Here is a 25,107-nt window from a genome sequence, read left to right as displayed (position 1 = left end):
CTTTAGGAGGCCAAAGTGTTCAAGGCCAGGAGTTCAAGACCAGCCTGGGCAATATAGCAAGACCCCATCTCTTAAAAATTGTTTTTAAATTAGTTGGGCATGGTGGCATGTGCCTATACTCCCAGCTACTCAGGAGGCTGAGGTGAGAGGATCATTTGTGCCCAGGAAGTCAAGGCTACAGTGAGCTGTGATCATGCCACTGTACTCCAGCTTAGGTGACAGAGCAAGACCCTGTCTCAAAAAAAAAAAAAAAAAAGTAAAAATGCAGCAGCCATGATGTATATTTAATTTCCTAAATCTATATTTAGGATATTCTGTGTTCATAAGCAAGATAGATCTGTCATAATGTTTTCTTGTCCTGTTCTAGTTTGGGTGACAAGATTATACAAGTCTCAAAAATTGAATTGGGTTGCTTCTCTTTTTTTCTGTACTTGTAATTTATTTATCAGCTTCACATGCAGTAAGTCCTTTGAATCTAAGTATCTGTGTCTTTCTTCAGTCCTACAAAATTTATAGCCATCATTTGTTCTATCACTCATGGTCTCTATTGCTCCCCACATCTTCCCAACCCCAGGGTATTCTTATGAATAGATACTGAAACATTTGACCCCATCCTCCATGTATAACTTTTCTTTCATTTTGCTCATCTCTCTATCCCTTTGTACAGCACTCTGAGGGAATTACCTCAAATTTCAAGCTTGCTAATTTTATCCAACTATGAATTATATGCTCTTCACCCATATATTGGGTCCTTTTTAACAAGAAAAGATGTATTTTTTGCAAGATCTCTATTAGGATCTTTTTCATAACTATTTGTTCTTGTTTCCCATATGTAATTCCTTCCTTTATCTCTCCAATAATAACTGCAGACTTTTTAAAGTTTTCTCCTAATGCTTTATTGACTTGTGTATATTTTTCCATTTCCATGTGTTATCTCTCTTAGTGAAGTTGGCTTTCCTCAAATATTTTTTGAGTCTTTACTGTGTCCTTGCCATTGTGGTTGGGAGTCTCTGCTGGATGGCTGGGTGGGAACTGCTGCCGTGATTCTGAGGGTTTCGGTTGAGAGGGAAGGGTCACAGATTGGTGCCTTCTCACCTGGGCAGTGATACATCTTGTTTCTGCCAGGTGTGGCCAGTTACCTAAAGTACCACCTGGTCTCTGATCCAAGCTGCAACCCCTACTGTTCTCTAAATCTGTTATCTAAAGGCAGACATCTTCACCTTTGCCCTTGGCCCATGGCAGAAGGAGAATGTGCAACAATCAATTAAAGAAAAACCCCAACTAACCACACCATTGGTAGCCCCTAGGGTCTCTTCTGCCCTGTTTGCACCGCCTCTAGTCCAGAGGCAATGTGCAGAGCTCTCCCACATATATATACCCTACTCTCGAGTTTCATCCGTATAATCTGCCATCTGTTCTCTGTCTTTTCCAGAATCCTGTTGTTTCTAGTCTACTGAGAGCCCCCTTTCTTGCTTTCAAATGGAACTGTGTATAGTGTGTGTTTGTTCTGTTTCTCTCATGTCTATTATTTCTATGCATTCGGTATAGAGGAGATAGACTGCACTGTGTGTTCGGTCCACCATCTTGAAACTGATGTTTTCCCTCTGTCCCATCTCCCTCCACAACCCCGCCCAGTAGCAAATACCTGGCCCTGTGACCAAGGGCTCAGGAAGCTACCAAATCTTTTACTTAGGAAAAGAATTCGAAAGTTCGTGGTGTTGATTGGTTTTTGCCCCTGTTACCCCTAGGATGTAACTTCTGGGGTCTGAAGTCGAGAGTCCAAACCCCAGCTGCCCCACCCCCTCCAAGGAGTCCTTTGCCCACGTAGAGTCCAGCATAGATTTTGTGAAAATAGACTTTATTATAATAAAATGTCTTTTTAAACAAATTCCCCCACCATTCCACACCCCTGGAGACCAAGGTGGGGATGGGGGTTCAGTCAAACAATCTCCCACCACAGCAAAGGAAACATGCAAAGAGACACTCACCCGGCAGAGGGTGGGGAATGGAGTGGATAGGGTAAGGGTGGAGAACCCCCTACCCCACTCTGAACGGGGAATGTATGAAAATAGCTGCATAAATCTGTCCTTTTCTCCAGCCCCTGGACTCCAACAGGGGTTAAAAGAAAACTATGCAAAAGAACTTGAATCCAATGAGCAAAATAAGGCAAACCCAACTCCGCTTTCGGCCCCGCGGGCCCCAGGGTCTTTGGGGGCGGGACCATACAGGGGCCAGGAGGCCGCGGCAGGGAGGGGTGGAGCACGACGGGGGCGGGGTGGGGCCTGCTTTGGCTTGGCCTTTCTCCTTCCCGGGCCTTGCAGTGGAAGCGAGGTGGAAGAAGCTGAACTGAGGCACTGAGTATGTACATATATACACGGCTCCGCCCGCCTGCCCGCTGGGGAGGTGGGGCTCCAAGAAAATCCAGTGCAAACTTTCCTTCAGGGGAGGGAAGACAAGATCAGGACAGCCAAAGCCATCAGGGGGCACAGGCTCCTTTCTCCCCCCAGGGCCCGTCCTGGGACTGGGGAGGGTGGCAGAAGGGACTAGCGCAGCACTGTGGGACACTAGTAGACGAGGTGGGTGGACCAGGATGCGAGGGTCCTGGGTCCAGTCCTGGCTCAGTGACCTTGGTCGAGTTACATACTCACTGTGGGCTCAGTTTCCCCTACTGTAGGAGGAAAGTGCTTCTCTAGAGAGTTCATCCTTAAGGAGCCATCTAGCTCTGACCTTCACGTAGGCTCTTTGATCCTCTCTGAGTGCCTCAGTGTTAATGCAGAAGAACGGGGACTCTGGGCCCAGTCTGAGCCTTCCCTGCTCAGCGGAGACGCTGGTCTGGGGGCCTCTCAGGGCCTCTTCTGCCTGCAGGATGGGCCACAGCTTCACTCCTTCTTCCCAGAGCCCAGCCTCCTGAGGAGCTGTTTCCCCTTGGAGAAGAAACCCCACACCTTCTCACTTCTGCCCTGGGGCTCCCCACGTTCGATCCTGGGGGCGCTGTCAGGGCTGGGAGCACAGGGCCCACCTGGGGACCCGGGGGGCCCTTGTGTGGTGCAGCCCCAGTCCTGAAATGTGAGACAGAAGGAGCAAGGTCAGGGCCTGATTCCCTCCCGACCCCCCACCACTTTTCTCCACAGCCTCAGCGGCCTGCAGCGTCCCATGTCATGGAACCATGGGTAAGAACCAGGGCCTCACCTCCCACCACTCACTGCCAGACACACACAGCACAGGCGGCGAATGGGGAGGGTGATGCCGAGGGAGCACTGAGCTGGGAGTCCCAGGGGATGCAGTCTTGGTTCTGGATTGCTCACCTGTGACCCTGCACAGGTCCCTTCCCTTCTCCCTCCAGGATGCAGGGCTGACAAGGCCCAAGAGTTCTTGGAAGCTGCCCCTTGGGATGGGTGCCCCCAACTTCTCACACGTCACCTCTCTCCCAAAAAACAGAGCGCAAGGACAAGGACTGCTTAGAAGCAGCTGTCACTGCCAAGGAAGGTAGCTTCCACAGCCCCTCGTAGACAGAAGGAGCGTCTCCCCAAACTCAGCAGGTGTGGCCCCCCCAGGCCTTCAGGGAGTGGAGCCAGTACCCACTCCATGGGGAGGAAGATTAGGACTCTCCCTTAAGGACCCTAAGAGGACTGTGGGGAGGCCAAGGACCCAGAGGGACTCACAGCTGGGGGCATCACTCAGCCCCCACCACAGGCTCTGGAGGCTGCAGCATCTTCTCCCTTACTGAATCTCCTCCTAACTCCACTCCCTTTGCCTCAAACCCACCCAGATGGCGCTCCTTAGTGATCTAAGGCCAGGAAGCTGGGAGAACAGAGAAGCCACCAGAAAGCCCCCCACACCTCTGTTCCCACCTTCACCTCCGGGACCTGGCACAGCTCTGTCAGCTTTTGCCAGCCTGCATGTCTTCCCTTCCTCAAACTCCCACTCGCTGCCCAGAGCCTGGCAGGCTCCCAGCCAGAACCAACTATAGAGCCCAGGCCAGAGGCAAGGAAAGTGGGTGCACAGCCGAGGCCCCACCCCTGCCCCAGGCCTGTGGTGATGTGGCAGGGCTGCCCACAGAGGCCAAAGCATCTACCCCCAATCAGCCAGAGCTGAGAGCCAGTTGGGGAGCCCCAGACCCTTCTCACTCCCTCTTAGGGCTCCTTCCGCAACATCCAGGAGGGAGAGGTTGTCAGGGAAACAAAAGAACGAGGTTTCTGGGCTCCAGAGAATAATGATTTGGGGTTATTTATGGATTTGAACTACTCAAACTTCCCCTTTATTTTTCTCCCAGGCTGGAGTGAAGTGGCGTGATCACCACTCACTGCAGCCTCGACCTCCTGGGCTAAAGTGACTCCCACCTCAGCCTCCCAAGTAGCTAGTATTACAGGCATGAGCCACCGCACCTGGCCAAACTTCCCCTTTTATCCCCCAAATAGAGAAAACTGAGAGTTTGAGGTAAATCATGCATCTGATCACCCTAACAGGTCACAATGCAGAGGACAAGGGTGGGAAGCCTATTATTACTGGTGGCATTACAGTGTCACCCTGGCACCAGTAATAATTACAATATTATAATACCATAGCCGCACAGTATCATAATACCACTGATGAGTCCTACTATGGATGCCACGTCATGTTCTATAAACCGTATGTGTTATAGAATAGGAGGCATCAGCTAATATGGGACATCACACACTAAGATGACATGTAATCCTATGACAGCTGGCACTGCCCTGGGTAAAGGCAAGGCAAGGGGAGCAGGGAGGGGGAGGGATGACTCTATGCAAATCTGGCTCATGGCAAGCTCTGCTTTGCCATTCCCTGGACAACAGTGGGAAAGCTGGGTCAGCTCCAGTATTTGAGACAAAGGAGTGCTGTCTGATTATGGTCAAGTGGGCGTGAGGGGTCACATAGCGGTGCAGTCCCCCCACTTACATGTTGCTCTCTCTACATATATCTATCTCCATCTAGCACTGGACTCTTCTCCTCCTCGTTCTCTGAGGACAGGGAACAAAGAGAGGAGATGGGTTACAGACAGACCCGCATCTTCTCCGCCCGGCCGCCAGGTGGCCCTGTACATTGGTGGGCCCTGCTCTCCAAGGCCTTTGTGTTTACACATGGAAGCCCTGAGTTTTCTGACTGGGGCTTGGCCTCTTCACCCTCTCTCCCTGCCCTCTGAGGGTGGAGGCTTAGTTGTATTCCACCCACCCCAAGGAGAGGTAAGCTCTAGGAATGAGAACCCAGGAAGCTGGGCCTGGCTGGGCAACTGGCTTCCAAAGGCACCTGGGAGGTAGGGAGACCCCCCCCCCCAGGGTGGGAGTATCCTGAAACAGGGACTTTGATTGGCTACAGGCATGAGGCAGAGGGGTCCTTTTCCACAGGGCCCCTCACCTGTGTCAGCCCGGGTGTTGGCAGCCAGTCAGATGGCCTGAGGGTCAGGGTCACAGCTATCACCCCTCTGCAGAGAGGGGCACATATTTGGGGGCAGCTGCCTGGTGGGGCTCCCCTCTGGTGGTCACTTAGTGGCTCTGCACTGGACACAGTGCTTACCTGCATGACCACCCCAGCTGCACCCCTGCTGCAACACTGCCCTGGCCCTACCACCCCACCAGTAGGGTAGACCGCCCTGCCAAGCTGGGAGCCCAGCTCCTCACTGACCTGACTCTCAGCCTGGGGTGTCCTGGGTTCCCTGTCCAGGCCTCCTGCCTCAGGCCCAGGGCCCTCCAGGAAGTTGGATGGAACCAGGCCCCTTTGTCCATTTAATTCCCCCTGGAGAGGAGAGGCTGGTGAGGCTGAGATCAGGAAACAGGCTCTAGCTCTGCCCCTCGACCCTGATGCCCCTGGGGAATAGCTGGGGCCAAAACCACTGTCCAGGGAGGTGACCCGTTCCATTCCACCAGACTTCCTGAGGGTTCCTTGCCCATCCCCCTGCCCGGCTCTGGGAGAGCCCTCCCTGGGAAGTCTGGGGGGCTGGGGTGTGGTACACCCTCCCCAACAATGTTCTCACATAGTAGAAACCGTCATCATCCATGCCCCCAAACACAGTAATGACATCCCCTGCCCGGAAGGGCAGCTCTGCCTGTGGAAAACAAGAGGAGGGCATCAGGCCCAGGAAGGCTCTGCCACCGCCCCCTTTGCTGGGCTCTGTCTGAGGGTCCTCACCTCGACGTCCATATTGGGGGAACTCTCCTGGGGGTTGTAGTCAAATGCAGCCACCATGGAGTGGGGAGCTTTCAGCTCAGTGGAGGGGACCAGCTTAGGGGGCCCTGCAGGCGGAGAAGGAGAAGACTCTGGACTCTCTGGAGAGCCCTATACTCCATCCTGTCTTCTGCCCTGGACCCCTGCCGAACCCCTGTCACCACCTCCCCACTAGTTGTAGCCCCTGGGGCGAGGCCAGAGGGGCCACCCACCCTATCTCCTTCCCCAGCCTCCCGGGCCCAGGGATGTTCCTTCACCTGGACAGGGCTGGGCAGGGCCTTCCGACTCAGCTGTGGAGAGAATGTGCCTGTGAGCCCCACCCCGCCCTGCCCGCCCAGGCTGCAGGTGCTGCAGCGCAGGCCAGACACACACACAAGGAGGCAGGCAGGGAAGGCTGCTGAGGGCGCATCTCCCCAGCCCTTTGGTGTGGCGGTGAACTAACACCCAGAAAGGCTAAATGGCATGTCCGGGGTTCGTGGATTTTACAGTCAGGTGCCTTTGGGGACAGAGAGCTCCACAAACCATCCCTCATCGCCACCGGAAAAAAGCCCCCCACAGCGGGAGGCAGGGGATGTGGGTGGTCTGCCCTGATTCCCTTTACCTGCTCAAAACTCCAGAGGTGCCTCCCCAGCCAGCCAAGCAGCGCCACCCCACCCGCACACACACCCTCCCAGCACCTGAGAGAGAATGGGATCCTACCCACCTTTCTTGGAGCGGCGGGGCTTGGGAGGAGGCCCAGTTGTGCGGGCTGTGGAGTACACAAAGGGACCATTCCCTGATCCAGGAAAGCAGAGAGAAAGCGAGGCAGGGGAGGTGGGAGAGACAGGACTGGGACTCTGGAGTTTCCTCTCAGGGCCGTGCTGGCTTACTGAGCTTGTTTCATGAGGGCATTCATCTCCCATCCCTGACAAGAGCCCCACCCAACCTCCAGGACCCAAAATTCCTGGCTGCGTGGCTGTACTCCCCTCCGCAACAGACGCCCACTCCATGTGGCCAGCCCACGTGCAGTCTGACCACCAGCCACAGGGTTCTCAAGGCTCCAAGGCTCTGCTAGAGTCTGGGTAAGTGGGGGCACCCCAGACACAACAATTGCTCAGGGTCAGGTGGAGTTGGAAGAGGGCTGGTAGGAGGGGGGTGAGGGACAGCAGCAGGTCATACCTGAGCCCTCGAGGAGAATATCTGGGGACAAATAACCCCGCTGGAGCAGCTGCTGTCTCCCGGCAGGGCTGTCCACAGCCACCTCAGCCACCATGTTGCAGGGAATGTAGCCTGTCCGGCCCCCACCTTCGCCCCGGTAGAAGCCGTCGGCATCCTTGTCCCCAAACACCTGGAGGCAAAGAACAGTGGTCTGAGCCAGTTCTGCTCGCTCCCTGTGCCCCAGGCCCCGAACCCCAGCAACACCCCACTTGGAAATGCAGAAGAATCTTCTCCCTTTCGTAGGCCATGGAATGGGAAAAGGGGAAAAACAGAAACGAACAGGATCAGAGGAACAGGAGAAAACAGCCCTTTCTGTATTACCCCATTCACTGTCTACACGGTCATGCCCTTTGCCCACCCCAGAGTGGATCTCCTTAATCTCAGAGCAATAGCAAAATGCCTTCAATCAATACTTGGAGGAATAATAAAAATAGCAATGTCAGCAGCAGATAGTTAGACTGTGCTGCCTATGTGTCAGGCAGTTTAAGCTCTTTATGTACATTGGATCATTTAATCCACAAACCACTCTGTGAGGTAGACACTAATATTATCCCCATTTTACCAATAAGAAAACTGAGGCCCAGAGGGCCTAGGTAATCTACTCAAGGTTACACAGCTAGAAGCGGCAGAGTCAGGGTCCAAACCCACGTCATCTGCTCTAGAAGCTGTGTTCTCCGCCCATCTGTGCTACCTCCAGTGGAGGAAAGGAGGGAGGAGGGAAGACCTAGCTGGTGTTTGGAGCTCTGAGCCCTGATGGCAAATCAGTCACCTTCAGGATCTGACCCTCTCGGAAGGGAAGCTCTTCTTCTCCAGCATCAGGATTGGGCGACATTGACACGGGGTCGTAGTCAAACAGAGCCACAAAGATCCTGACGGGTAGGTGCTGGTAAGCCAATGCTTCTGACGGGCTCCTCACAGGGACTGTGGAGACAGTGGAGAGGGCGGTGATGCAGCGAGTTCTGGCCGAGGGGTTCTAGCTCAACCCCCATCAGATGCTCACCTAGCTCTGCAGTGCTTGGCCTGGGGACTCGGGCACCTCTCTTCTGGGGGCCTCTCCGCCCAGAGCTGTCCTGCCCTCTGGCTTCCCTGGTCTCTGTTGCCTGCAAAAAGAGGGCAACAGATGGCAGAAGTAACACACCATCCCTCCGGTGGGCACGTGCTCCCCAGCTCTGCCCCATCAGCGTAAGCAGCACAGCAGCGCAGGAGCACAGCAGTCCTCTCCTGGAGTCTCGCCCGGCCTGCTGGAGACCTCAGACACTCCCACAGTAGGAGGGCGGGCAGGAGGGGAGGCCCCAGCCCCTGCCCCCAAGTAGATGAGTGGAGTAGAGGGGACTAGAGTTGGCTGAGGAGCCTGTGAGAGGAGGGCCTCCCATCAGCATCAGGGCAGGTGACCCTGGACATGGCATCACAGTCAGCATCCTGAAGCCATAACTAGCTATGCAGAGGAAAGGGCGACCCTGCCCAAAGGCCGCAACAGGTGACTAGTGATAGAATATTGTGCATCCCAGTTCTGATCAGCAGAAGCAGCAAAGCAGTGGAATGTGGGTGGGAGGAGGCAGGTGAGGGAGCCCGGAGGCCCGGCCCCACCTCTGCTGATGGAGGCGGCAGCGTGGAATGGGAGCTGCTGGTGGGCAGCAAGCAGGGCCACCAGGCAGCAGCAGGCAGGGGCTGCCCAGGGCGGGGAGTGAGCACGGACCCGGGAGAGTGGCTCCTTGGCTCTGCCCGTCGCACTGCGGCCTCTCCGCTCTGGCTCCCCTTTCTCCCAGGCTGGGAGGGGTGGGTAGGGTTTGGGGCCTGAATTGGCCTTCGGAGGCCCCCTGGGCCTTCCTACGGTTGCTGTGCCCCAGGCCTCCCCATCTCCAGGGTAGCAGGAGCTGGTGATGCTGATGCCCCCGCTGCCCGCCTCCTGCTCATCCTCCGAGTCATATTCAATGCTGATTTCCAAGCACTTGGGGGAAAGGCAGCTGGCCAGGCCAGGCTCCAGCGCCCGGCCACGGGAGCACCTCCGGGAAGGGCCCAGCCGTCCTCTCCCGCTAGCCTCTAGTCCAGTCCTGGGGCCCTCAATTACAGGGAGGCCACCCCTCTCCCGTGTGGGGCCGGGTCGTCCAGAGGCCTGGGGCCCATTGTTGCTGAGAAGTCGGCTGCAGTGTTCACGGGGATCTGGAGGCCGCCTGCGGCTTGGGGGCTTCTCAGGGGAGCCCCCTCCTCTCCTCCGACTGCTTCCACCAACTAATCCAGGCATGTCCTCCAGGCAGTCTCCAGCCTTGGAGGGCTCAGGAGACAAGGGACACTGGCCAGGTCTTCGGGGCTGACCACTGTCACAGCCCAGCCCCAGCAATGCAGGTTCAGGCGGGCCAGGGTCTTGGGAAGAACAGCCTGCCCCTGGCTTCTCCTTCTCCTCGTCCTCCTCTTCCTCCTCCTCCTCCTCGGGGATGCTAAAGAGCTTCTTGCTGCAGAACTGCTGGAGGGGCAGCTCCAGGATCTGCTCCAAGATCTCCTCATCGCTGTCAGTCTCACAAAAGGGGTCGGGCTGGGACTGGTGGAGGTGGGGAGGTGGGAGTAGAATGCAGCAGGGAAGAGAGATGTGTGGGGAAGAGGAGAGAGAGCTGTGATCTTTGCCCTCAAACGAAGGCAGGGGTTACGGACAACCCCACAGCCCTCCCACAGCTTCCTCCGAGAGGAAGGAACCAGAGGGACAGTGGCTGGCCCAAAGTCGCACACATATCCAGTGAGAGCCAAAGGAGGAATCAGGGAACACACTCTAGGAACTGTCACCAGCCCCGTGGAACAGGAGCATTGAGGAGCAGACCTCCCCATCCCCTCCCCAGAAGCTACCAGCACAAGAATCTTAGGTGGCACCAGCCTCCCTTGGCCAGGATGCTGTATCTGGTGGGCTGGAGGGAGAGAAGGTGCAGAAATGAGTTCCTCCTCTTCCCCTTTCTTTCCAGGAGGGCAGAGGCCAATCCTGGGCCACTTACTATCTTCTGCTTAGGACAGGGCCCAGGCCACAGACCTAGAATGTTACTGGCACTCAGTGGCAGTCAGAGCAGCTGCTGAGACACAGTTGGGAGGCCCCAGAGACTGAGGCCTGGGGCCCAGTAGCCCATCCGTACCCTGTTACCTTGGCCCCATTCTCCCTGATGCTGTTGCCAGCAACCTGCTTCTGGAAGGAGCAAGTCCTGGAACCCAGCTCCTCCTCCTCTTCCTCCTCCTCCTCCTCCTCCTCCTCCTCCTCTTCCTCCTGGATGTCTGACAGGTCTGAGCTGCGGCCGTGGTCCACGAGGGAGTTCACCAGATGAACCCCGAGCTCTGCCGCGTCCTCCTTCTGCAAGAGGTGAGGCAAGGCAGGAGAGATAAGGACAGTGAGGGGCACAGGGGGATCCAGGCAGGGTCAGCCCCAGCCACAATAACAAGGGTCCTTTGGCAGAGGGAGAAAGAGCCATGCCCTAAATGGGGGAGGTACACCATGGGTCGGGGGCAGGTGGGAGAAGGGAGATGGGAGCCACATGGGACAGTGAAGTCCTAGAAGAAAGACAGACACACAGCACAGCCAAAGGTGTGAGAGCAGGACCAGAGCAGAGGACAGGCAGAGAAGGCAACTGGATTTGGGCTGGCAGAAGGTAGGGAGGCAGGCCCCAATTCTCTGAAGTGACAGTGTGTCCCCAAACCCTACCTCAGCCCTGGGCCTCAGCCCAGACTCTGGGTCTCCTCCTTGGCACGCCTCGGTATTTGGCGCCTGCTGGGCCATTGCTCCCTGGGCGGAGCTGGGGGCCGGGCAGGCCTCTCCTGCAGTCCACTCGGCCTCCTGCTTGGCCAGTGAGGGAGCTGCGGGGCTAGGGTCCTTCTCACCCAGGGTGGATGTGCTGGCTGTCCTCTCCTCTGAGGTGCCCAGCACTGCTGCCCCAGTCTCCTCCTGGAACAGAGAGCGCTGAGGAAGGACCCAAGCCCAGGTCCCTCTCCCAGCATGCACCTGCTCCCCTCTCCCCGAACAGGGTACCTGGGAGCAAGGTGCTGGAGGATCCTCGTGGGACCCTTTTGGCATCTCTCTGGAAGGGCTTGCAAGGGGTGCTCCTGGGGGCTCTTGAGTTCCAAGGGGAGCAGGGTGCTGGAGAGGAGAGCTGGGGTCTCCAGGCCCTGGGGAGGCTGAAGCAAGGGGTGCTCTGGCCTCTGGGCTTGGTCGCGGTGAGGGGCAGGAGACTCGGGCTGGCAGGCTGGCTGGAGCCAGGGCAGGAGTGATAGGAGCCGGGATGGAGTCCGCCGACTCCCCGTGGGGCGACATGGTACGTACGACCACTTCACGACACACCTGCAGCAGCTGCAGCTGGGACAACTCCACCAGCACACTGCCTGCCGTGGGCGAGGCCACCTCCATGATCTGTAGGGTGGAGGGGGCACAGGATGGGAAGCAGAGGCTGAGACAGCCAAGTGTGAGGATGTACTGACAGCAGTGGCAGCTAGCATTATGCCAGGTACTGTGCTAAGCCCTCTGCATGGCCTATCTCATTTCATCCTCCTGGCCACATGGCTTCAGTGGTGGAACAGTTCTAAAACCCGTCATGTGCTGCCAAAGCCCATGCTCTTAACCCATTTGCCTCATGGTGCCCAAATGCCAGGGGCTGGGCATCTCTGTGCCAGGTCAGAGAGCCTTGGTCTCTGAGCATAGCAAGAAGGGATCCACCTCCACTCCCAGGGTACAGTGAGCAGGGCCATACCTTCTGCCCATCAGCATAGATGGCATAGCCTGTGACCCGGACACCGTTGGATGTGCCAGCAGCATCGATGGTGACTGGGAGCCAACTGATGATCAAGATTCCAGGTGAGGGCCCAGGCTCGATCTGCACATCCAGAGGGGCATCAGGCGGGCCTGGGGGCAGGGAGGCACAAGACGCAGTGATGCAGGATGCTCCCTATCAGAGATACCTGCCCAATTTGCCATTTCTCTGATAATGCAAATAAGATCAGGGTCCCCTTCTTCCATCACCCATGGCCTGGCCTCCTGGGTGTTCTGGACAACAGAGCCCAAGCCCACATACCTGCTGGGAGTGTGGTGAACTGCAGGGTGGCAGCCCGCTGCTCCAGCCTCTCCCAGCCTGGTTCCCAGGGCCCTTGGGGTGGGAGCTGAGCCTCCACTTGGGCCTGATAGGGTGTGCCAGGCCGTAAGTGGCAGAAGGTGGCCCAGTAGGTACTGGGGCTGGCAGGTGGGCACTCTTCCCCATTGAGGTAGATGGCATGGGCCAAGTTGCTATTGCCGGGCACCCAGGTGATCTCAGCAGATGTGGCTGTCAACCGATGGACCCGCAGCTGGCTGGGCACCACTCCAGCCCGGGCACCCACCGCCAAGCAACAGCGCAGTGGGTCGGAGCTGCCCCGGCTGGTCAGGGCCTGGACAGAAATGTGAAGGGGCCCGGCCCGCAGGTCCAGGTTCTCCAGCACAGCCTTGGGTGGCGCCCCAGGCCCCAGGGCCTGCCGCAGCTCCCCATTCACACAGATATGGAAGCCGTGTAGCTCCACTCGCTCAGGAGGGGGTTCCCAGGCCAGCACTACACTGTGGGCCAGCTGCTTGAGGACCACCAGACAGCGGGGGTAAGGCACAGCAGGAGGCTCGCCCAGGCCCTCCGGTGATGGGCTCACACTGAGGTCGTCCCCTGCATTCTCCTCCTCAGGTCTGGGCTGGCTCTGTCCCCCGCTGCTTTGGCCCCCGCTACTGCTGCCACCCCCACCCACACTCAGGAAACTGAGTTCAGGGCCTGAGCTGTGGGACAAATCGGCCAGCTCCGGAGGGAGGGAGGTCAGGAGGTCGTCATCCGACACACGCTCTACAAAATTGGAAGGGACCAGGCCCCTTCGGCCATCCATGAGCTCTCCTGGCAGGAGGAGGACAGGAAAGGGCAGGGCAGGGGAAGACAGAGAGGAGATAAAGAAAAAATGGTACAGTAAATGTATTTTAGCAACTGCTAGTGGGTGATCTTCAGCATTTGATTCAAATCAACATTTAACTGTCAATTCTTTTAAAAGACAAGAGCTGTAAAGATCTGGATTAGAGATAGGTCTGATAATAGTATTTTGGTTCTACAGGACAGTGCTTCTTCAATTTTAACTTGGATATGAATCACCTGGATATTTGTTAAAATGCAGATTCTAACTCTCTGGATGGGGCTGAGATCCTGTGATTCTAATAAGCTACCAGGTGACACTCGGACTGCGAGGTCGGAGGAGAATATCATGTTCTAAATAAGCACGTTGAGTATTTCAAAGTAAAATATCATAATGCTTTTAAAATCATTTTTAACCTACATACAGATAAAGCAAATATGCCCACGTTTTAACAATTGTTGAATCTAGGTGCTGGGTATATAAGTATTCAAATGTATTCTGTACATTTGAACACTTTTATGTTAAAAATTGCAGTAATAATTTCATAATTTCATATTAAAGTTTTTAAAAATAAGCAGGTCAAGATGAGAAAACTGGCCAGGCATGGTGCCTTATGCCTGTAATCCCAGCACTTCAAGAGGCAGAGGCAGGCAGATTGCTTGATCCCAGGAGTTTGTGACGAGTCTGGGCAACATGGCAAAACCCCATCTCTACAAAAAATGCAAAAATTAGCTGGGAGTGGTGGCACGCCTATAGTTGCAGCTACTCAGGAGCCTGAGGTGGAAGGATTGCTTGAGCCCGGGAGGCAGAAGCTACAAGCTGTAACCGCGCCACCGCACTCCAGCCTGGGCGACAAAGCAAGATGCTGTATCCAAAAATAAAAAAATTCTGCTGATTGGATTTTACCTGGGCCTGAGGAACAGGGGCCAGGGTGCCCCTCAACTTCCCTTTGTGAACAGCAGACATCCACAGAGGGAGAGAGAGAGAACCAACTCAGCAGAGTAAGGGAAAGAATCTTTAGACACAAATGAAATAAGTGCTAGTGAAAAGAGTCACTTGTAAGTTCTAGAAGGATCAGGACCCCCAGCAGGCCTGTGTCTAGGAGCATGACTGACAGCAATCAATCCAGGCAGCCACCAATGGTTATGTTTTGTTACCAAATGGTTATGTTTTGTTACCTGCGTCGGTTCTCCTGAAGACTTGACAAGAGAGTATTTTAAAACATTTGCTGCTGTTGTTTGATTGAGGGATGTCAAGGAAGCTGGGCACCTAACATGTCATGTCACGGCCAATTTAAAGAAGAAAAAAGTTCTCAGGAAACAGACAGCTGGCAGCTAGTGTGCTTTATTGGGAGGAAGGGGGAGCACGAGCCAGGGCTTAGGGGAGAGGGGTGAGTGTAGGCAGGTCTGAGCTGCAGTGGGGCCTGGAGTTTCCCCCAACAGTCATCTGTGCCCCCCACCTCCACCCTCTCTCTCTCTGCCTATGCTAGGAAAAAAAAAAAAAAAAACAGTAAGGAACTTTAAGAAACAAGAGGGACTGTCAATAAATTCGCTGATAGAATAAGCACCGTAGAGGGTTGAATGGTGGCCACCCAAAGACATGTCCATGTTCTAGTCCCTGGAACTTGTGAACATGGCCTTATTTGGAAAAAGAGTCTTTGCAGATGTAATTAAGTTAAGGATGTTGAGAGGAGATCATCCTAGATTATCCGGGTGGGTCCTAAATCTAATGACAAGTGTTTTTATAAGAGACACGCAGAGGAGAAACACTAAGAGGAGGAGGAGATGGTGACCACAGACACAGAGACTGGAGTGAGGTGGCCATAAGCCAAGGAACAACTGGAGCCACTGGAAGCTGAAAGGGACAAGGAACGGAACTTCCCCTAGAGCCCCCACGGGGGATGCACTTCTGTGAATACCTTGACTTCAGACTTCTGGCCTCCAGAAGAGGCGAGTGAGAGAATAAATGTCTATTGTTTCAAGTCACTCCATGTAATTGTTCCTGCAGCCCTAGGAAACGATCATAAGCTCCAGCACTGTGGAGTGGGAGACAAAGGCAGGAATCTTCACAGTAAGAGGATCTCCAGCCTGCAGGGCTGAAGCTGGAGCCTGGGCCAGAGTCAGGCACATGCTCCAGAAGCCCACACAGCTGAGAACAGCCTAGGTGGCCCAGACGTAGAGGAAGCAGCCCTTTAGCTACAGTTGGACAGGGAATACGGCATCTTGCCCCCAGTGGTCTACGTGCCTCTACATCTATCCCAATTTATCCCAGATCGCAGAGTTCAAATTCTAGTCATTTGTGGTTAGTTAATACGTATGCCTTTGCTGCCTGCCTCCAAAAAAAGGGTGTTTGGGTTTGGGTTTTTGATTTGGGTGGTTTTTTTTTTTTCTTTCTTCATTTATAAAGTATTGTTTTTCTGAAACCTTTTTATTAATTCTGATCTTCGTAATGTACCCCTGCAGGAAGCTTAACTGTTTAGGCCACAAAGCCAGGTACCATGGGTCCCAGCAGCTCCTCAAATAACAGGCAGAGGACCCAGGGAAAAGAATCTGAGCAGGCTCCCAAGCTTCCAGGGTTACAGATCCAGAGCTAAGCCCATTCCTGAATCTCTATACACAGTTGTGGCTCTCGCCCTGCCCTGTCCATGCCCCATCCAATTCCCTACACAGTGCCAACCTCTCTGCTGCTGATGGACTCAGCCTGGTGGTGCCCAGGCCAGAGCCACCCTGAGAGAGTCTCCCAAGGCCATGTCTTCCGCAGGCCCATGGTGCCCAGTCTCAATGAGGCATCTGCCTTTAGTTGCCTGGTCAGCCCTCTGACTACCCACAGGAGCTGCAGAACCTCCCTGAAGCGGACACCCTGCCTGGGCCCTGACAGCTGCTAACCGCTTGCGAACACCTTCCCCTGGAATCTTTACCCTGATTCCTCCTTCGCGTACCTGACTGGAGTCCAGCATCAAATCTATGCTGCATGCCTGACCTCAGGTGTCACTAGCGTGAAACACTGCCATGCCCTGACCATCCGCACAAAAATGAATCTAGCCAAAATCTCCTGTGACACTCTGTCCACCATCTGGACTATGCTGTCCTGTCCTGCTTGGAGCCAGACCCCCTTCTTTCTCTTTCCCCAATGGCCACTAGGTCTCTGCATGCCTTTTAGCTGAGACCAAAAAGTTAAGGTGGGCTGAGCACGCTGGGCAGAGGGGATGGATGGATGGATGGATGGATGGATGGATGGATGGATGGATGTCTTTGGGAACATGGACTCAAAGGCAGGGGAATGGACAGAATGACCCCCTACTACCTTCCTACCTTCAAAAAAGCCATCCTCATCCATGTTGCCATAGACGTAGATGTACTCGCCAGCTGTCAGCGGAAGCTCTGCTTCTGGATTCTCATTGGGGCCCTCAAAGGGGTTGTAGCTGTTGGGGGAGGCACAGAGGACGAGGAGGAGGAGAGTGACCTACACTCCACTTCCATGTCCCGTCTTCTCTCTCCCACTGCACTGAGCCTTTATGGAGACTTGGCTGTGGTTGTCCACCACTAGCAAAGCACAGCCCTCACTGCACCCACCTTGGCCCAACTAGGTGATGAGAATAGGTCCATTGTGTCCTGTGCCACCCCCACCACTTCCAGAGGTCTCTATCTCCTCTCGGCCCCCTCATACACCTCATACACCCCCGCATACACCCCAAATGCTGGGGCTGGGCTCGAGGGCAGTGAGGGTGAGGTACCCACCTATAACGCGCTAGGAAGACCTGGATCCTGGCTCCTCCCCGGCTGCCCTCTGGCGTGGCTGGGAGCAGGGAGACACTGTCCGCCTCCAGCTCCTCTACCTCACTGGCTGTGTCCACCTGGGGGCAAACAGAAAGGGCTGGTTCCTCTTCAGGGCCTGGGGCCAAACGCCAAGCAGGCAGGTTTCCAGGCTGAGCCAGAGGACCTATTGCTTTGAGGAGGGAAAGTGAGCACACACCTGCTGCACAAGACCAGTGGCAAGAACTCCCTGATGCTCTCTAAATCCGTACCTGAGACAGGTCCTGGCAGAGCCCAGCTACCCTGGGCAGGGGCAGTGGGGATAACCCAGATCCCTCCCTGAGCCTCTACTGCACCCGACAGGAAATAAAGCCACTTGCCTCATCTCAGAGGGGCACAGGCCATGCTGGTGTGGGGCGTGGGTGTCAACAGAAATTTGGTTTGGTTCCTTAAAGTAAAAACTCAGCAAAGTTGCCAGGTGCAGTGGCTCACGCCTATAATCCCAGCACTTTGAGAGGCTGAGGAGGGCAGATTGCTTGAGCCAGGAGTTTGAGACCAGTCTGAGAAGCATAACAAAACCCCATCCCTACTAAAAATACACAAATTAGCTGGGTGTGGTGGTGCACGCCTGTGGTCCCAGCTACTTGGGAGACAGAGGTGGGAGGATCGCTTGGGCCCAGGAGGCGCAGGTTGCAGTGAGCCAAGATTGTGCCACTGCCCTGCGGCCTGGGTGATAGAGCAAGACCTTGTCTTTAAAAAAGAAAGAAAGAAAAAAGAAACACCTCAGCAAAGCACCCCAACTGTAAATCGCTGGAAGCAAGGAGGCAGAAGGAGCTTGAGAGGTCCCTGCTTCTAGCTGAGTGACAGTGTGTCTGCCGTTCAGCTCTGGAACTCAGAACTTCCTGTCTACTTGCCTGGCCCACAGCCCAGGGCACCCCAATTCTCTGACCCTCATTGAGGTTGCTGGGGTAGCCTGGGGAACAGGCTGCCTTCTCTTCTCTGCCAATGCCTGGGAGAAGGGGACCAAGTGGGCAACCTCTCCATGACCACATCCAAAGCCGGCACCACCCTTCTATCCCACGAGGGGGCAGTAGAGGCCCGGGGCTTCATTCTACCACTTTCTGAATGTTTGGCTCACAGAGCTGCTCCTGACGTGCCCCCTCCAACTTCTGGGGTTTGTGGGTAGAAAGAAGGATCAGTTGACAACCAGAGCTATGAGTGATGCCCAGGAACTTAGTAATAATAACAGCTGCCCCCTGTTGAGCACACATCCTCTGTGCCCTGCACTGAGACAGGCATGTTCCTTCTTCATTTAACTCTCACAACAAGCTTAGAAGGCAGGTTTTATTAGCTCCAGGATTCAGATAAGGAAACCGAAGCTCAGAAAGGCTCAGTGACTTGCCTAAGTCAAAGCTGGGATTTGAATCCTGGAACATGTGCTTTCTCACACAACCACCTGCTTTCACTACGGACACTCTTAGGAACAGTCTCTTTATGCAGATCCTGGTGCCCAAGTGTCTCCTCCATCCAGCGCAGCACTCCACAGCCTCCCTGGGCCTCCCGGGAGTGGGCTGGGGTGGCCCCAGGTGCGGCTTGCAGGCAGGCGGCAGAGGGCGGGAACGGCTCCACCCGAGCCCCTCGCCCACAGGAGGAATCCACAGGCCTCCTACCTCCCAACGTGGGACCCCAAAAATCGCCACCCAACTCCTGGGGACCCCAGAAGAGGTCAGGGCCCTGCCCTGCACCCTGCCCAAAACCAAAGCCAGAACTTCAGGCCCCACCCTAGCACTTACCTCAGGTGTAGGGCATGACTTGGGGCTGTTGTGGATGGACTCGGAGTGGGAGGAGTTGGAGAGAGACTCTGCCTTCTTGGCTGTCCTTCGAGGGACCCCAGTGAGGGTGGCAGGGGCAGGCTCGGAAGACTTTGGGGTGCAGCGCCCAGGGGAGCCCGGCGGGAGGTCAAGGTCTAAAGAGAAGATGGCACGTGGGCTTGGGGTCTGTGGCCTGAGGAGGGACCAGGAGATAGGGTGGTGCTTCTTGGATATGGGGGCCAGGCCCTCCATAGCCGGGCTTCCTTACCAAAAGGGAAATGTTTAGAGAGAAACTTACTAAATAGAGTATAGCTGATTTACAAATACTATTTCACATGATCGTCAAAACAGCTTGATAAGATGCATTTAATTATTCCTGTCTTACAGCTTACGAAACTATGGCCCAGAGAGGTTAAGCAGCATTCTCAATTCACAGTGACTGGCAAGTGAGCGGAGCTGGGACCACCAGATCTGACTGACCCCCAAGCCCCTACTTTTCACAAGACCACACTGCCTGCTACTGACTCCTAGTGCCCAGCCCTCAGCCCTGATCATTCAGGTCCTTTTGGAAGGAGAGGAGCAGCGGCCCACGATGCCTGGGCCAGACTCTGGGACAGTCACTCCCCTGGGCTTTATTTTCCCCCATCAGAACCTGGTTCTAGCCAGGCACAGCCCCAACCTGCTGTGGACTTTGGATGAGTTGCTGGCCTTCTCTGATCCTGAACTCTCTGCTCTATACAAAAGCCCAGGCCTGGGGATTCCAGGCCAATGCCACTGGGGTCCACCTTACCTTTGGGGCCAGACCCCCGGCAAGGCCGGGGAGTGGAGCAGCAGCAGGGGGGTGGCGGGCGGTCTCCAAGGGTCCCGCAGTCCAGGGCAGATGTGAGCAGATCCAAGGGGCCCGGGTGCAGGCGGAAGGCCTGGAGTTCCTGTGCCAGGAGGCTGAACTGCTCGGTTTGGCTGCGGCACTGTTCCTCGAGCTCTCGAACCCGGGCCTGGGCCAAGACCCACCATGAGCCATCAGGCCCCTCAAAGCTGCCCAGTGCCAGCCTGTGCCATCTCTACACAGCCCTACACTGGGTTTCAGGTCACATCCATCCACCCAGCCCCAGACCTAGGCACCAGCCTTGCCTTGGCCACCCCACGGCCCTTAACGCATCAGAGCTGAGGGTGAAGTCCTGGGCTGTGTCTTGGGACATCTTCACCCCAGCCCCCTCCAGAGCCAAGGCCGGGGCCTGCCACACAGTCACCAACCCTCAGGCCCTAGGCAATGGCACTTCTGCCTCTGGCTGCTTTCTAGGCCAACAGGGATCATTCCCACCCCATCATCACCACCATCACCGCAGGAGTTTTCTCAGCTCCACCGCTCATCACCCTCCCATAGTCAGCAACCCAAACCCCTTCCCTGAGAGTGGTGGGCAGGAAATGCCACAGGAGAGCCAGGGATGTCTTCATGATGGGAATGGGCCAATGCCCAGGAAGTTTTCTCAGGTCTGAGGAGAGTCCCAATAGCAGGGGCTCTCTCCAGCCTCTATGGCGAGGCTCCTAAGTTAGACTGGCGATGACCTTCCTCATGATCAGGGTGTCTAGAGAGGGGAGGCCCAGTGTCTGACAGACACGGCGGCAGGCCTGGGACGAGGGGACAGCTGCACATGTCCTGTGGGAACCCCATCCCCTCTGGATTCTCAGGTCTGCTCCCAGTGACACCCCCTCTGCTGGATGAGAGAGTGGGACTGCCTGGGCCCTGAGGGAGGAGATGCAACCCAACCAGCCTAGAGAAGTGTGGGGAAGCAGAGAACGAGGCGCTACCTGCATGGAATCCAAGGTAGACTGTTGCAGGAAAGGAAGCAGAGAACAGGTTAGAACCCTGAGCACTGTGGGTTGCTAACCCAGAGAGGGAGGGGGAGAAGGGGGCCTAAGTGGACATCACCCAGTCAGCTCCCTGGACTGACTAGCAGTTCCTAAACAGAAGGATATCTCAGGGTAAAGGCACCTGGGGGTGGCAGCAATGGGAGACTGCTACCACCAGACTTAGGAGCCCCCTGCCCAGCCATGCCCACCCTGAGAAATAGGCCAGTGGTGAAGGGGACTCCCCCAGGCCCTGGAGCATTTAAGGGCCCCTCTTGCAACCCCTCTCCCCACCACCATAGTCCATTCCAGCTCTATCTGGAGCTCCCCTGCCTTCCTCCCAAGACGGTGGAACTGGGGGCCACTTCCAGGCGCCCTACCTCCAGCAGCTGCACGGCTCCTTCATGTTCCTTCTTGGCTTCTGCCTGGGCCTACAGGTGGGAGGAACCAAAATGCTGGAGGGAAGGAGAAGGAATGGGGTGGAGTAGAGAGGGATGCAAAAGAGGGAGGGTAGAAAGGACAGAGGCAGGGGAGGAAGAAGCCAATAGAAAGAAAAGAGTAGGGAGAGAGGGAAGAGGGATAGGGAAGGGGGAGGCTGAAGAGTTTCTCCCTCCTGGACACCCACCCTGAACCATACCTTAGACCAGAAGGCAAAGGGGTCCAGGAGGAGCGTGGCTGAGTCTGCTCCCCTCTTTCCTGAGCAACCATCCTCCCGGTTTCCCTCCTACCTTTCTGGATGCTCCTTCTCAGCCTCTTTTGCCTGCTTCCTGCCCTCCATTTTGAATGTTAGGGTTCCCCTGGACCCAGTGCTGGGCCCAGTTTATATTGTCTACCTTCTCCCTAGGGCTCCCATCTACTCATGCAACTGAACACGCTGATGGCTCCAAATATGTCCAAGACCAACTTACCCATAACCCCAGGCTCATGTATCCAGGTGCCTGTGGACAGTTCCCCTTGAATGTTTAACACGTAGCTCAGACATGGCCCGAATGGAACTTAGCACTTGGGATGCCCTACCTCTCTGATCCGCTGCCCCTTCATCCTTCACCTCGCAAGGCGGGAAGAGCCCCACCTCCACCAGAGTTTATACAGCAAATGGCTGACAGAGAAGGGGTTCAACTAGGATCCCACGGGGAGCCTTGTCAATTTTTTTTTTTTTTTTGAGATGGAGTCTTGCTCTGTCGCCCAGGCTGGAGTGCAGTGGCGCAATCTCAGCTCACTGCAAGCTCTGCCTCCTGGGTTCAAATGATTCTCCTGCCTCAGCCTCCTGAGTAGCTGGGATTACAGGCACATGCCACCATGTCAGGTTAATTTTTGTATTTTTGGTAGAGATGGGGATTCACCATATTGGCCAGGCTGGCCTCGAACTCCTGACCTCAAGTAATCCACCCGCCTTGGCCTCCCAAAGTGCTGGGATAACAGGCGTGAGCCACCATGCCCGGCTAGAAGCTTGTCAGTTCTATCTCTAAAACATAACTCAAACCTGGGCACTTGTCTCCCCCTTCGCTGCATGCATCCCTGTCCAGACAGCCACTATCTCCCTCCCAGGCCACTGCCCAGGCCCTGCTCCACGCCCACTCCCATAGTCCACCCTCCGCAATGCCACAATTGTCACCTCCTCAGGGAGGCCTTCCCTGATGACCTCTAAAGTGGCTCCTCACCCCATCCCAGTCACTCTGTCACATCACCCTGTTCTTCTCCACCACTGTGCTCATCAGTGTCTGAAATCAGCTCACTCATGGATCTGCTAATTTGCTGACTGCTCAGGGACCTGGTCTTTGTGATCCTGTGACTCAGATCATGCCACTCCCCAACTTAGGATCGTTCAGGAGCTTCTAACTACTCACAAAGCAAAACACTCAAACTCTTCACATGGCTGTTAAGGCCCGACAGGATCCGGTTCTTGCCTACTCCCACCATGCTGCCCATCCCTTGCTGTATTCTAGCCACACTGGTCTCAGGCTTCTCCAGCTCTTCCCTGCCACAGAGCATGTACATATCTATGCCTCCTGCCTGGCAAGCTCAATTGTCATCTCCTCAGGGAGGCCTTCCCTCATGACCGCTGAAGTGGCTCCTCACCCCATCCCAGTCATTCTGTCACATTACCCTGTTCTTCTCCACCACTGTGCACATCAGTGTCTGAAATCAGCTCACTCATGGATCTGCTAATTTGCTGACTGCTCAGGGACCTGGTCTTTGTTCCCCACAGTCTCCCCAATGCCTAGCACCGTGCCAGGCACACAGTAAATGCTTGTGGGATGAGTGAGTAGCAAAGCCGGTGTCCGGCAGCCTGCCAGCTTCCCTCACTGCCGCCCCACCTGCTGCAACCTCCGGACCTCCTCCTGCTTCTCCCGCAGGCTGAGCCGAGCCTGTTCATGCTCCACCTCCAGCTGCTGTCGCCGCTGGGCCACCTCCCGCATGTGCTGAAACACAAGATCCGAGTCAAGGCCAGAGCCCCCACTTGGCCATTTCTAGAGAAGATCTAAGATGAGGAAGCCTCAAACACCGTCTGCTCCAGATTCCTCTATTACAAAGGAAACTGAGTCTGGAGACGGCAAGGGGCTGCAGCTCCAGGCCCAGCCCTCAGAGCTAGTGCCCCTCCCTAAGCATATTCTGCTGTCCCACTTGCTCCCTGTGCCAGGGCCCAGCACCCTACCCAACCTGCACCATCCCCTCACCTTCAGCACTTGCTCCAGGCTCTCCAGCTTGCTTTGCAGGCCCTGGCTCTTGCGAAGGGCTGAGTCCCTCTCCTGTGTCACCCCCAGGAGCTGGCCCCTCAGCTCCGCATTCTCCCACTCCACCTAGTGAGGGGGCAATGGCAGGGAGTTGGGTGGGTGAGCCTTGACCCACCAGAGCTCTCACAGCGGGAACAGTCCCCTACCTCTGCTCAGGGGTGGGGGAGAAAGCCCCTTGGCTGGGGACTGGGGCTCTGGTGGGAGCACAGGTCTCCACAGCACTTGGGTGGAAATGGTACCTGCTCCTTCTCTGTGACTCTCCCACTGAGCCGGGAGTTCTCCTCCACCAGGCGGGCATTCTCATTCTGCGCTTCTCTCAGCTGCAGTTCCTGAGCAGGCAGAGGAGCTCTCAGGAGGGGGCCCAGCACCCACATTTCCCCTCTCCCCGCACAGAGGACCCTGCCCTCCTCCCAGGCAAGGCCTTCCTCCCCTGCTGGAACCTGCACCAGCCAGGAAAGGAAAGCACCGAGGAGCAGGAGGGAAAATGTGTTCTTGAGGGCAGCAGGGGCGGGAGCAGAGCTGAGAGGGAGCCCACCACCTGGCTGGCCAGGGCAAAGGGAGGAGCTGGCCTCTGGGTTGCCCTCAAGAGCTCACCAGCTCCTCACATCGCCTCTGTTTTTTCCGGGCTTCCTGCTCCAGGCTCTCGCATTTCTTCCGCTTCTTGCTGAGCTCCGATTCCTGTTGGGTCAGAACCAAGGGCTCCTCATGCGGGAAGGTACATCTGCCCACAGCAGGCTGCCTCCAGCCCTTGACCTAGGACTTACCAGCTGCTGCACCCTCTGCTCTTTCTCTGGCTCCCCTAGAATCACGGGTAGGTTGTCCGCATCCTCCTGGGGTGTGGCCTGGAAATGCCCAGGGGCAAGGGGCTGGCACCTGAGAACAGGGCCCCAGGGCAGCCTGCCCCAGCCCAGCCTGCCCAGAGCAGGTTCCCACCCCATCATTCAGCCAGCAAGAGATCCCTGCCTAGGAAGAGCACAGAGGGGTACTGTCTGCCCATCCCCTCCCATTGTCTCCAGCTGATGTATAAGTACAAAGGCTGCACCCCTGTGTCCTGGAGCTGTAAGTGCTTTGAGATCCTGGGACCCACGTGTGGCCTGGGAGATGGGTCCTTTATCCAGGCCAAAGCTTTCCCTTTTTAGCTTCCAGCAGCAGCCCTGCTCTGCACTCAATAACTGTCCTGGGTGTCCTTCAGCGACCGGCAGAGAATTAGGAGGCTGCTTGGGTCCCCAGGGAAGTGGTGTTCCCCAAGACAGGAGTTCTGTATCATCCAAATCTGGGCTTGGCCTAGAGCAGCGCGAGCCCGGCCAGACCCTTCTCCTGGCTTCCCCAAAGCCCACCCTGCCACACCTTCCGTTTATCCATACAAACTTTGGGGAGGACAGGTCTTAATGGGAGGTGCATCTCCCTTCCAGGGCCAGCCAGAGGGGCAAAATCTGAGCAAGAAGCCTCCCCCCACCCGCAGGTCTTGGTCACTATCAGATCACTACCTGGTCTCTCCTCCCAGCTCTCTTCCCAGAAGGAGGAGGACCTATTTGCTGCCCACCTAGGATGATGGAGAGAAGCCAGACCCCTAAGTTCTGGGGGTCCGGAGCAGGTCCCTGGCCCTCGAATCAGGGGCTGCCTAAGTCCCCCGCTCAGTGAGGGTTGCCTGTACCTGGAGCCGAGGCGGACGCACCGCCGCCCCCGGGTAGCCGGGGCCAGGCCTGGCCA

The 25,107-nt window shown here is 55.9% G+C and overlaps 1 protein-coding gene across 3 annotated transcripts in view; it reads right to left on the bottom strand.

The window, feature by feature from the left end:
• Positions 1 to 1,837: 1,837 nt before the first annotated feature.
• The window catches only part of BZRAP1 (benzodiazepine receptor (peripheral) associated protein 1), a 27,707-nt gene continuing 4,437 nt past the window's right edge, over positions 1,838 to 25,107 (bottom strand). For 2 of the 3 annotated variants that reach the window (XM_011979205.1, XM_011979207.1), the window contains 27 exons: positions 24,162 to 24,239; positions 23,992 to 24,075; positions 23,637 to 23,726; positions 23,341 to 23,463; positions 22,981 to 23,085; positions 21,043 to 21,093; positions 20,624 to 20,644; positions 19,605 to 19,809; positions 18,797 to 18,969; positions 16,989 to 17,104; positions 16,563 to 16,672; positions 12,411 to 13,241; positions 12,090 to 12,241; positions 11,375 to 11,752; positions 11,051 to 11,290; positions 10,499 to 10,702; positions 9,074 to 9,913; positions 8,378 to 8,477; positions 8,147 to 8,298; positions 7,339 to 7,507; positions 6,884 to 6,955; positions 6,438 to 6,470; positions 6,145 to 6,248; positions 5,990 to 6,061; positions 5,641 to 5,751; positions 4,918 to 4,979; positions 1,838 to 3,059 (listed from right to left, as the gene is read on the bottom strand). In XM_011979205.1, coding sequence (XP_011834595.1) covers positions 4,950 to 4,979; positions 5,641 to 5,751; positions 5,990 to 6,061; positions 6,145 to 6,248; positions 6,438 to 6,470; positions 6,884 to 6,955; positions 7,339 to 7,507; positions 8,147 to 8,298; positions 8,378 to 8,477; positions 9,074 to 9,913; positions 10,499 to 10,702; positions 11,051 to 11,290; positions 11,375 to 11,752; positions 12,090 to 12,241; positions 12,411 to 13,241; positions 16,563 to 16,672; positions 16,989 to 17,104; positions 18,797 to 18,969; positions 19,605 to 19,809; positions 20,624 to 20,644; positions 21,043 to 21,093; positions 22,981 to 23,085; positions 23,341 to 23,463; positions 23,637 to 23,726; positions 23,992 to 24,075; positions 24,162 to 24,239 — 4,644 coding nt within the window. In that variant the 3' untranslated portion in view covers positions 1,838 to 3,059; positions 4,918 to 4,949. The remainder of the gene's footprint in view (positions 3,060 to 4,917; positions 4,980 to 5,640; positions 5,752 to 5,989; positions 6,062 to 6,144; positions 6,249 to 6,437; positions 6,471 to 6,883; positions 6,956 to 7,338; positions 7,508 to 8,146; positions 8,299 to 8,377; positions 8,478 to 9,073; positions 9,914 to 10,498; positions 10,703 to 11,050; positions 11,291 to 11,374; positions 11,753 to 12,089; positions 12,242 to 12,410; positions 13,242 to 16,562; positions 16,673 to 16,988; positions 17,105 to 18,796; positions 18,970 to 19,604; positions 19,810 to 20,623; positions 20,645 to 21,042; positions 21,094 to 22,980; positions 23,086 to 23,340; positions 23,464 to 23,636; positions 23,727 to 23,991; positions 24,076 to 24,161; positions 24,240 to 25,107) is intronic. The other variant, XM_011979206.1, reaches the window with a different exon arrangement.

This window comes from Mandrillus leucophaeus, unplaced genomic scaffold, assembly GCF_000951045.1.
Source record: "Mandrillus leucophaeus isolate KB7577 unplaced genomic scaffold, Mleu.le_1.0 Scaffold20, whole genome shotgun sequence".
Lineage (NCBI taxonomy): Eukaryota > Metazoa > Chordata > Mammalia > Primates > Cercopithecidae > Mandrillus > Mandrillus leucophaeus.
This window is presented reverse-complemented; position numbering and strand designations above follow the sequence as displayed.